Consider the following 12,581-nt stretch of genomic DNA (forward strand, 5'->3'; position numbering starts at 1 on the left):
CATTTTTTTTCCTCTGGCTTTCTTCTTTTTCTCCTCCATCTGCTCTATCTTTATTTATGGACTTTGTAAATTATTTGATTAAAAAGTCAGCGCCAAGAAAAAAGAGCAAATGTCACCCTCATTTTTTAAAAAGACGAAATGGTGGCGAACAGATATTTAAATGTTGTATGTTTTTGTGGGGATTAAAATGGACATCGTTTTAATCATACATCTTCTATGACTAGTATAAATGGTCTGCATGTACCATTACCTTGATGATTTAAATAGAAAACTCGCTCTAGTTCTCCTGACGGCTTAGCTCAGCTCTCTCTCTCTCTCTCTCTCTCTCTCTCCCTCTCTCTCTTCCTGTCTCTCGCTCTGGTTCATATACAAGGCCGAATTGAAACACATCTGAAGCCTCAAACATAGAGTGCACAGAAACCGTTGTGTGTTTGTCCTCGAGTAGAACTAGTGTTACTGTGATGAAGCATGCCTAAGCATGTGTTTATCTCTGTAGATGAATCCTGGTTTCTTCAGTGCTTTGGATCTGAAGTCAGAGCTGGAGGGAGCTCAGGCGGCAGACGGCTCAGACGCAGCTCAGTATCTCAGTAGGGTAATGAAGAGGTCGTGCCCAGAGAAACACACTGAGCTGTGGAGGACCTACCTGCGCAGGTGCCTGAAATCATCTTGTGTCCCTATAGAGTCGTTTACAGCTTCAGCTTTACTTTTCAATGTTTCATCCTCACTACTTTCTTTTCTTTTAGACTTGTTTAACTCTTTCACACTAGCTGTGAGTTAAGTTTATGTGGCTTTCTTTCTTTCTTTCTTTCTTTCTTTCTTTCTTTCTTTCTTTCTTTCTTTCTTTCTTTCTGTGAAGTGAACTAAAGCTAAACCGTGAAAAGAAATGGTGAACAGTAATACACCTGAAGTATAGACTTTCCTTTATACATGTATATAAATTGTAACCTTAAATCATGGACATGTTATTTATGTCAGTGACTATCAACACGTGTGCCCAAATAGATCTTCCATTACAGAGAACACAGTCGTGTTTTGGCTCCACATCCTCTGTGTTTTGTTGAAGCTGGTGTCTGGTTTTTGTCACCATCTGTCTTTATGATGTACCCTTTTGCTTGTCAGTGCCATCCACAGTGTTTGTTCCCAGGTTGTTATGTGGAAAGAGAAGATTTATCCAGAGCATGTGATGTTATGTACAGTATTTAGTTACAAAGCCCTAGCAAAAGGTCCCAGCCAGAGACACGCTGCTTTTGGCTCAGGCGTAGTTCACCTAAAGAACCACCTTATTCAAAGTCAGATCCTCATGAGCTAAACCGAGAATACAAGAGTGTGTTTGAGTAACTGACCTGAATTTACGAGCAATTTGACTCTTTTCCTCCTTTTAAAGTTTCCCCCTTTTCTCACATGTTTGTACAGGTATGACACTGATGATTTCTGTGAAGGCCAGTGTGATTTTCTGCACAAGATCCATTTCCATTGCCTGGTGGAGGATTGTGGGGCGCTTTTCAGCACATTGGACGGAGCCATCAAACACGCCAAGTGAGGAGCGCTCTGGTTCTGGAGCATTACAATCAAACATAATGAAGTTAAATCAAAGTTTTTAAATGTTAGAGTTCACGCCAACACACAAGTGCACATACACACAAAATTTACATGATTAATATCTAGAAATGTTAATTTGGTGCTATGTTTGGCGGCTCTATTAGAGCTCATTTAATGGGTGGTGCACCTCTCTGTCATTAGCTTCCACTTCAGAGCCAACCTGAAGGTTAAATCGGAGCCCCCTTTCAACGAGAGCAAGGAACCCAACGATAGCACCCCTAATCAGATGGCTGCCCCCATTTCCATGGCCAAGACGCCTCCTATGGAGGTGCCCAGCCTGGCTATGTCAGGGGGTTACAGCTCATCCCCCTCTCTCCACGCCTGGAAGCAGCTGGCCGGATCGATTCCCCAGCTTCCCGCTTCCATGCCCAGTATGCCAGCCACTTCCCCTCTGGCCACCACATCGCTGGAGAACGCCAAGCCTCAGGTCAAGCCTGGCTTCCTGCAGTTTCAGGACAAGTGAGTAGACACTGCCATTTTTGTAAATTCATAATACCGTGGTGGTGTGATTTGAATGGGCTTTGCTGCCTGTATTTCCATGTCTTCTGTGCAGTTTTAAATATCTGACAGACGTTTCGTCACGCTTATCTCCCACAGTGATCCTTGCCTGGCCACCGACTGCAAATACTCGAATAAGTTCCACTTCCACTGTCTGTTTGGAAATTGCAAATATGTGTGCAAGACATCCGGGAAGGCTGAATCACATTGCCTGGACCACATTAACCCCAACAACAACCTGGTGAATGTGCGAGACCAGTTTTCCTACTATTCTCTGCAGTGTCTTTGTCCTAATCAGGTGAGCATGACTTCCAGAGGTAATATTCTATCAAACATTCTTTATTGTGTCTTTTTTTTAGTGGCATATACACTTTCAAAGGTTTGAGGTTTCTCTTATGCTCTTATGTCTCATTTATTTGATCAAAAATGCAGGAAAATAGTAGTATTGTGAAATATTACTACAATTTAAAAGAATTTATTCTTGTGATGCAAAGCTGAATTTTCAGCATCATTACTCCAGGTTTCAGTGTCACATGATCCTTCAGAAATCATTGTAATATGCTGATTTGCTGCATTTCTTATTATTATCAATTTTGAAACCGTAATTTTTTTCAGGATTCTTTGATGAATGGAAAGTTCAAAGGAACAGCATTCATTTGAAATAGAATTTTTTTGTAACTTTAAAAATGTCTTTACTTTCACTTTTGATCAATTGAATGCATCCTTGCTGAATAAAAGTATTAGTTCTTGCACAGGTCCCCTTACATACTTAATGTTACTTAAAATACTAATCACTAATCCTATGTATTAAATTTTGACCCATAATATACGACTTTCTCAAATAATAAAACTATAAATTTTTATTTTACTATAAACATTTATGCCCTTGCAGTGTATAGCAACATGCTAAAGCCACTTATTTGCATACACAAGCACCATGCTTTTTCCTTTTTTGTTTTCTCAGAAAATGAACAAATTGCATTTAAAACTCAGAAGACGAAGACTTAGGTACATATTTATTTCTCCACAACAAATAACCAAACAAACAAAAAAAACCAAAACCACCGTGGAGCCCCCAAAGCTGTATAAAATAAACAAGTTTTGCTTTTCATCAAAAATTCCATCATTAATAGAAAAAAGCCCTCCCCTTACTGCAACTTGCATTTGGAGCAAAACCTGTTTAAATGAATTCATTTATGCATCCCATCCCCACTTCTCGAAGCTCCCCCTCCTCTCCAGAGTAGAGTGGGTTCTGTTTATGTGTTCCTGGGGGAACTGCCTCTCTGGAAACAGATGGTCGTGCAGAAACAGGTTACATTGCAGAGGACACACACATGCGACGCACACGCAGACTAATGAATTGATAAAAGAGCTGTTTTAGAAATAGATGAATCGCCAAATGAACTAATTGGTGTGTTGTTATTGGGGTCAGCGGCTACAACGTGAACCTAAACTTCAGATTTTCGCTGGTCAGTGAGGCTGGTCCTGTCACATGCTCTGAGAAAGAAAGAGAAAAAGGATTTAATGAGCAGACGTAACCTACTTCTTCCCTTTGGTACCCTGAGTAATGAGTAACTAACTGACAAATGATCAGACCTCATTTTGGTTCAAAAGATGGTGTAGTAATGCTTGTAAATGAATGTAATATCTAATAATTGGGTTGTGAATTAACTGTAGAAAACCAAACCATTGAGACATAGACAGCTGCACAAGATGTTCTCGCTCTGAGTTTTGTTTATTTGCTGTTCTCTGCAGCACTGTGAGTTTCGCATGAGGGGCCATTATCATTGTCTGAGACCTGGCTGTTACTTCGTCACTAACATCACCACCAAACTGCCCTGGCACGTCAAGAAGCACGAGAAAGCCGAAAGACGTGCCGCTAACGGGTTCAAATACTTCACCAAAAGAGAAGAATGTGGCAGACTCGGTAAGAACCACATTTTCATGCATTAAAAGAAGTCACAGATCACAGAGCTCATTCTGTCATTATTTACTCAACCTCATGTAGTTCATAATCATAAAATATGCTGGTTTGGAAAGACATGAATGTGAAAAAAGAATGACCATATTTCCATTTTTGAGGTAAACTGGTACTTTAATCCCCCTCAATCCTTTGGAAATCTGATTTTCTTGATTCATTGTGGTTTGCCAAGTAATTTGGTGAATTCAGCATTATCAAATCTTACAAATCGTACATGTTCCAGCCTCCCACACTCTTTATTGTTTCGATCACTGTTCACAGTAGTTTCTCATGTTTCCAAACACTCTGTTTATTCGTTCACTCTCCCACGTTATTTTCAAGCAGTGACTGCAAGCTCACTGTTTGTAATACAACTGGAAGGATCAGAGATGGTGTGAAATTAGAGATGATGTAACTGTAATTTCATATCAGTGCCATCACCTGCTATAAAAACACTTTTTCCATTGGCTCTGGCTACAGGAAAAGTGTCGTTCTCCTTGTTGAGTTGGTAATTGCCACGCTGTTTGCAGCACAACAAACAGTACAGGGCGTAAAACGCCTGCGCTTCACACTTATTCACTGAATTTTGAGCATGTTTCTCAGAAGCTGTTATCTCATTAGTATCTGTGCATTGATATTTTGTCAAGTGAATGGTTTACATTGACAACAGAGTCGGCGCGCTGGCAGTCGTTTGCATTTTGCAGAACAAACACGTTTGGTGGAAATAAAGATGGTCTCATCTCATTGTAAAACTGGGGACGTTTTATTTATATTACAGAAAACGGGCCGAGAAAAATGGTGTCTGCCTTTTTGTCATACATTAATACTTCAGTATTTATAGTAGGCAATCAAACAGAGGTTGTTTTCTTGGGTATATTTAACCTGTCAGGAATGAGCAATTACATATGTTTGTTAATTACTGTGCCTGTCGAGCTCAGTCTGTTTGTGTTGCTCTTTTTCAAGCCTCGATCATCATCACAAGCAGGCAGATTAAAAGTTTGTATTTTATTTTCTCTACTCTCCTCCCCTTAAAGGGAGAGTCGACCAAAAAATGGACACCCTCATTTCGACTAAAACCCATCGCATTTTCTTCTTTGGAGGAGACGTTTGGTAGAATGTCCAAGCTGCTCTTTTCCGTGCAGTGAATGGGGTCTGTGCTGTTGAGAAATCAAATGACAACAAAATGTCTGTTTAAAATAGTCTGAATTGTATGTCTATTGAAGCCATATAAGAGCTTCAAGTCATTTTAATTGTATGAAAGCAACTTATTTTTGTTCTATGGAATAAAACAGGTTGAGTAAATGATGACAGAAGGTTAATATTTGGGTCAACTATCCCTTTAAGTTGAGAAAATAACATTTATTTAAGAGTGGAAAGTATCACAAGTGTCCACAGAGTATAAGGTCTCTCCTGTTGCGTTGTTAGTGGTATAAACCAGGGACATATGACAAAAGCAAGCCATAGAGTCATAAAGAATTGATGGTTCAGCTGGACTGGGAAAATGGTATCCATGGCAGCTACATTAAACAGAACACCGGCGATGAGGTTACCAGGATCTGGTGGCACAAGATCCCTGATATTTCAACATGTGCTCATATTTACTCAACTCCGCTGTTTTAAAGTACATCACCCTTGTGTACAAAAGCCTGACAACAGGCGGCTTGTTGCATGACGCCACGGGTGCCATGGTAACGGACAAGCCAGCACCTGCCCTGAATGCTACTCTTTCAATTATTTCAGCACGCATTATTCACAATAAAATTATTACGAGCACCCTACAATATTTGATTAGTGCGCAGAGGCAGTCTTTAAATTTGAAAACATATAGCAATTAAAATCTGTAGGGCCCTTTGTGTGGAAAAAAATAAATAATAAAAAGCAAAGGGACAGGCGTGAGGGGGAGGAAACACACCAGCAACAGATAGGTCATGAAAAATGAATTTAATATGGAAATAATTGTGTGTTTACTTTGGTTTGCAGGGTTGTGCATTATTGCTTCTCCAAATGCAGAATGTATTTATGTAAATTCCAAATTGAATATAAGATGTCATTGTAATAAAAGAGCACCACAGGTCTAATCTTCAAAAGGTTCGACTTTCCCAGTGTGACACTGGACTCATCTGCTCTGTCTCTCTGCATTATGCAGGCGCGGGACGGAAGCACAATGTCCTCATTACCTCGTTGAGAATCCATGATATATGTTGTCCCTGAAACCCGGGCGCGATGAAGACGGTCTTTGCTCAAGTTAATTTTGTCGCTCGTCTCTTGCAGGGTGCAAATACAACCAAGTTAACAGCCACTTCCATTGTATCCGTGAGGGCTGTCAGTTCTCCTTCCTGCTCAAGCACCAGATGACCTCCCATGCCCGCAAACACATGAGGAGGATGCTGGGTAAAAATTTCGACAGAGTTCCTTCCCAGGTACGAATAAATTTACAAGCACAATTATAATATAAAGCTAACTTTTACTCTCAAAATTGTGTATCATTTTAAGTCAGCCCCTTTTGGGAATCATCTCTTTTTTTTTTTACATGAATTCAATGTTAATTGATTTTTGCAAGCTATTTAAGTGATTCAATTATTTTATCTTTTGGCCATTTGTAGGTCTCTCGTGCCCACCGACATGAAGAGATGCAGCACATGGCCGGTCTAGCTTCGTCTGCCATGGTAGGCAGCCACCCTAATATGACCCCCAACTTCTCCAGCATGATGGAGGACAACGATGACTACATGGACTACACCGGCGGAGGAAGCCCACTGGGCCTCTCCTCAGAGTCCTCCAACCAAGACCGCAGTTGCACCAGCACCCCCGTGGGCAACGATAGTTCGCCAGCAGGTGAGTCGACCTCAGCAACAAAACTATTTCATTGCAATAAACATTTTCAGCCTCGCATGTTTGACAATATATGAGAGAGATTAAATGATACCACAGGCTCAGTGTGGCCAGTGGAGCAAATTTTTAGAGATTTATCTGGTCAATCAGTCAATCAAATTTCATTGTGTTCCTTGTGATAGCCTTTTGTCCTGCACCACGTCTCACTGAATTCTCTGTAGCGGACTCATAAAGCTACGTATGTTGCATCAAATGTTTCCAACTGTAATGATATTTATTAAATTATAAAGCACTAAATTTGTCATCTAGTCTTCCACACATAACTCACATTAATGCCATCCCTGTGGCGACTACATAACAGAGGCATCCCAGACTTTTCTCATCTCTACTGTCATTGAGATCAGCAACACACAGAGGCAGCACAAGTTGTTCATTTTCTCTAGGCTTAAAGGTGCTTAAAATGATTTTTTGTGTGTGGAATATGACAGAAAATGTACAGATATTAATATAATGGGTGTCCTGGGAACAACAATAAACAGCAAAAAATGATCTGCATTTAAATCATTTTTAGCCAATCAGAAAACTTGTGGAGGGTGGGGTTTTGGAGAGAACTTGTGGGGTTGAAGGGGGGTAACGGGTCTAATTCACTGGCGAAAGTTAGCAAACTGGCTAACAATGCTATCAGCACCTTTAAATCTGGGCCTTTGCTCTTTGAATCTGAGCTTTCCTTCGTTGAATTGATTTTTATGGGTTCACTGTTTGTTTTCAAATGTTATCTTCCATTCTCATCACTGTTGCTTTCGTCTGTTGTCTGACTTTGGTTACCATTTGGCTTTCATTATTTCATTACTTGATCTCTTTCCCTTTTTACCTCCCCACCCTTGTGTCTTGTACCTTCCTGTCTCTCTGTTACCATCCTTCCTTGGCACCGTGTCTCTGTAGGACCAGGCTGTCAGGTCCCTGCCTCTGCCACCACTACCTTTGCTGACTCTCCTCCTTCTCAATCTGCACCTCCTCCTCCTCCACCACCTCCTCTTCCACCTCCTCATCAGCCTGCACTCCAGAGTCAGCCTCCATCTCTCTCCTCGGCTCTTCTCCGGCCACCACTCCCCTCACTCCCATATCTCCTCTCCCCATCCTGTCTATCATACTCTCTGCTCAGCGCCTCTCTCGGAGCCACTAGGAGTGTTGTCATGCCAACCAACACACCAGCTTTCAGCCCCATCATTCCTACTTCGTCTTCGGTTAAAAATGACGTCCCTATAGTGCAGGACGCTGCAGGTACCTATCTCGTCTCCACCCGAACACTGCAGCTCTAGAGTTACAGTAGTTTGTACTATGGGTAGCAGTTACAAAGCCATTAAAAAGCATTAGCTAGATATAACTCTTTAGCTTTTTACACATGCAGTGCAGTTCATACAAGTCACTGTGGTAGTGGCTTTAGGCTTGTGTAGTACATTGCACACCTGCCATTAGGTCCACTGTCTAAAATGCTGTCCATTAGTAGCCTGCTGTAAAGGGCTGGTTTAATCATGCCAGGCTTTAATAGAGTCATGTGATTCCTGCTGGCCAGGACAGGGAACACATCATTAGCACTGACCTGAGGCTTATGGGAGGGTATCCTGCTCTCCCATAAAGCCAGATGTACGGAAGCACCTCTGAACTCTCCCAATGCCTAGACGTGACAATCACGTTAAAATGTCACCAGTACATTATACAAATGGGACTGTCTCTGTTTGATTATGGCATGGAATCACATTATGTAGTATACTGCTGTAGGTAGCTTTGATAGGGCATGTGGCTACTCCTGTTTGCAGAATTGCTTTGCTGCTTGTCGTTCTAACTGAAGTCTAACTTGTATACGCCTTTTTTGCAATCAGGTAACACCATCTCTATCCCCACGGCAACTGGCGCCAAGAAACGCTTCTGGATCATCGAGGACATGTCACCCTTCGGCAAGCGGCGCAAGACCGCTTCGTCTCGCAAGATGCTGGATGAAGGCATGATGCTGGAAGGGTTCCGCCGCTACGACCTCTATGAGGACTGCAAGGACACGGCCTGTCAGTTCTCCCTGAAGGTCACCCACTATCACTGCACACGGGAGAACTGCGGCTACAAGTTCTGCGGCCGCACCCACATGTACAAGCACGCCCAGCACCATGACCGCGTGGACAACCTGGTCCTGGATGACTTCAAGCGCTTCAAGTCTTCGTTATGCTGTAACTTCCCCGATTGCCAGTTCTCTGGCAACAGCACCCACTTCCACTGTCTGCGCTGCGGCTTCCGCTGTACGGACAGCACCAAGGTGACGGCGCACCGCAAGCACCACGGCAAGCAGGATGTGATCAGCGCCGCCGGATTCTGTCAGTTCAGCTCAAGCGTAGACTGCGAGGTGGCCGACTGCAAGTACAAGCTCAAGTGTTCGCACTTCCACTGCACTTACCCAGAGTGCAAGCACACAGTGGTGGGCATGTCCCAGATGGATTCCCACAAGCGCAAGCATGAGAAGCAAGAAAGGGGGGAGCTGCCTTCGGTCTCCCCCAACCAGGATGGCAACCATCACCATCACCACCACCACCACCACCACTCTGGCCTAGCTGTGCCCCCAATGCAAATGAATCTGCACCCAACCTCACCTGGCACACCGGGGCTGACCCACAACAATATGGCCATGTACCTCACTTCAGAAGGGGCCACTGGTGAGTATGAGCTTTCGGGCTCAACGCTCAACCTTGACAGCTCTCTGAACCTGGGGACGGACACCAACAACTCCTTGTTCTTCCTGAAAAACGCTGCTGGGTTGGGCCTCAGCGACTCCATGGACCTGAGCAAAAAGATGCACCGGGAGCCACTCTCCCTGGCCACCAGTTCTGGCCCTGCTGCCTCAATGGGCCTGAGCAACCCTCAGGACGACACCACCGGCACATCCGGCGATCCCGAAGATGACCTATCACCCGAGGAAGAGCCGTTAGCCGAGGAGGATGATGACGACGATGACGAGGAAGAGGAGGAAGTAGAGGAGGACATGAATACAGACTCGTATGAAGATTCCATGCCAGAGCCAGAAGTAGACAAAGACAATGGAGAGAGTTTCGATGCTTCCATGAACCACGTAGAGACTTCCCAACTGGATAAAGAGGAGCCGGAGGCTGAGCCCTAATCTATGCTGTAGAAGGAGAACTATGAATTCCCTGAACAAACGCAAGTTTGAGTGGCCTCATTTATCATGCTTAGAGACGCTGCAGATGACAAGAAAACAACCAACTACAAGAAAAGTGAAGGCCCAAAATGATTTATTATGATGTTTACAAGATGACCAACATTATTAATTTAATTATGCATTAAAAAATGAACAGAGAAATAGACAGACGAGGCCCTCTTTTACACATGGGTGGCTATGTAAACCTTTTCCTACACATCAGTCTTTTGTGTGTGTGTGTGTGCATGTTTGACTTTAATTTATTCGATTTCATTTGTTACTTTTTGTGTGTGGAAAAAATAAGGAAAAAACAATCTCTCTATATATGACTATCTATATAAAGTAGATGTGTGTGGATGTTAATGTACATTTGAATTGCAGTCACTGGATTGCAGGACCCTCGTACCAACCTGAAAGCAACGAAAAGCGTACATTGCAGGAAATCTTTTATAAAGAATGTTGCTCAAATAATTGATTCAGAAATACCCTGTGTCATTATTATTATGAATATTATTATTGTGCAGGGGCCTGCATCAGTGCTTTGAGTTCTATGCTTCTCCGTTGATCAGATGATTTTTTTTTTATTATTATTTTCAATTATCACAGTTCTCACTTAAACCTGCTGTCATGGTCAGTGGTGTCATAGGCTCCATTCCATGTGGACATTCGCCTGCAACTTCAGGACAAACAAAAACAAAAACAATGACCAGTGACTGCAAAGCTTCAGGCCATAAAGCATTGATCTCAGTGAATGCTAGCTCTCACTTGATTTCTGTTCCTGGACCCATTTGGCATTGCATATTCATAGTGCACTTTTGTATAGATGAGAGCAGATACTCAAGCCTCTATTTAAGACGTTTTGTTATCTTTTACATAATTGCATTAATATGGCTTTTTGTTTGTTTGTTTGTTTTTGCATTATTCTCTAATTGCACAGGCATGACCAGGTGACGTGGGGGTGTCTCACTGTAAATGGGCCTGTTTTGACGGCAAGAGTTATCGCCCCCTGTGTTTCGGAGAGTTTGTAATGTGATGATGGTGCTACTGCCCAGTATGAATGGGAGGAGATTACAGCTATGTCTTTGTTTTGCTCCACAAATAGATGTCCTAAAGTGTCCATCAAACGCAGATCAGGAGACAAGCGTCTCTGAATGTAGGGAAACGTTTGTAGGTGTTATTTTTCTTTCCTTTTCCCTCCACAGTTTCTGTAGCATGAAGAAAAAACAACAAAAAAAAAAACGAAACAAAAAAACAATAGTTGCAACAAAGTGAGGATGGAGACTGGCTTTTTGAAGCTTCTTTTTTCAGAAGCATCATGTATCTATTTCTAAAAGAAGAGGAAACATGGAGAGAGACTTTCTTTTCTAGAGGGCTGAATGGAGGACAGGCATCACAAAGGCACCATGATGAATGCTAGCGCCAGTAGCGCTGCTCAGAAAGTGTGTGATTTTATGAATTGTACAGACAGAAAACAATGTTTCAAGCTTTTGTTTTCTATTTACAACAGCTGTGGTTTCACTCCAATAATAAGAAGTTATTTAATATTTATGTGACCTTGCAATGAGAAAATTCTAGGGTGTTTTATGCACTTTTTAGGTTCATTTTTACCTTTTGAAATGATGACATATATCTTTTGACAGGGAATTTGCTTTACAACGTTGTTTAGTTCACTTTGCTTTGATGCACAAATAGTCTTCAGTGTGACGAAGAACTGTTGTTCTGTGTTTTATTTAAGAAAAAAAGAGAAAAAAAAAAAGGTTTTTTTCTTCGCTTCCAAGATTGGATGGTTTCAATATGAAACAGGCATGCTAGAACCTGGCTTGCTTAACGAGTAACACTAATGATGACTGTAATTTAAATGAATTCTATACAGAGGAAATTATTGCAGTGCTTCGCTCCAAATTACAAAAAAAAAAAAAAAAAAAAAAGACAAAAGTGATTTTTGTTTACTTGGCCTCCATTGAAGATAAACAAAGAAAAGCAAGGCGAGGAAATTAATTATTTCCTAAACATGGCTTTGAACGAACTATCAGAATATAGGCAACTAAATGTGTAAGATGGTTATCTCTGAAATATTGTTTCAGGAGGGGAAAAAAAGGTTGTATAGTATTTTCTTCTGTAAAAACTATATATGAACAAAAATGCTCTTTGATTAAAAGCTTCCTTTAAAAAGAAAACAAGGAGAAATAAAGAATAAAAAGTTAAAAACTGAACTAACACCAGAATAGTTTGCTTGAATGTGTGTGTGAGAGACCGTATGGAAGCGTGTGTGTGAGGTTTTATTGTTATTACCATGGTTTCCCCATAGTGCTAGAGGAATTAGTGGTAATTAAATCTATATGAGTCACATTATTGTAGCACTGAACAGTGGAGTGTATTTCTACCTTATACGCAAGGAAGTCATCATTTTCAAAGCTGTATATCATGTGCGATCACAATAACGATGATATCTGCATAATTTAATACCATCCACAACTCTTTGTTTGCTATTGT

At 41.7% G+C, this 12,581-nt stretch overlaps 1 protein-coding gene across 3 annotated transcripts in view; it reads left to right on the plus strand.

The window, feature by feature from the left end:
* Window positions 1-11,994, plus strand: part of casz1 (castor zinc finger 1) — an 80,004-nt gene extending 68,010 nt beyond the window's left edge. For 2 of the 3 annotated variants that reach the window (XM_084428885.1, XM_084428884.1), the window contains exons 11-19: window positions 497-651; window positions 1,414-1,536; window positions 1,741-2,058; window positions 2,197-2,395; window positions 3,853-4,024; window positions 6,329-6,477; window positions 6,661-6,892; window positions 7,832-8,170; window positions 8,770-11,994. In XM_084428885.1, the coding sequence (XP_084285011.1) occupies window positions 497-651; window positions 1,414-1,536; window positions 1,741-2,058; window positions 2,197-2,395; window positions 3,853-4,024; window positions 6,329-6,477; window positions 6,661-6,892; window positions 7,832-8,170; window positions 8,770-10,049 (2,967 nt within the window). In that variant the 3' untranslated portion in view covers window positions 10,050-11,994. The remainder of the gene's footprint in view (window positions 1-496; window positions 652-1,413; window positions 1,537-1,740; window positions 2,059-2,196; window positions 2,396-3,852; window positions 4,025-6,328; window positions 6,478-6,660; window positions 6,893-7,831; window positions 8,171-8,769) is intronic. The other variant, XM_084428886.1, reaches the window with a different exon arrangement.
* Window positions 11,995-12,581: the final 587 nt, after the last annotated feature.

The sequence above is a fragment of the Rutilus rutilus genome, assembly GCF_951802725.1.
Source record: "Rutilus rutilus genome assembly, chromosome: 13".
NCBI classification, from domain to species: domain Eukaryota; kingdom Metazoa; phylum Chordata; class Actinopteri; order Cypriniformes; family Leuciscidae; genus Rutilus; species Rutilus rutilus.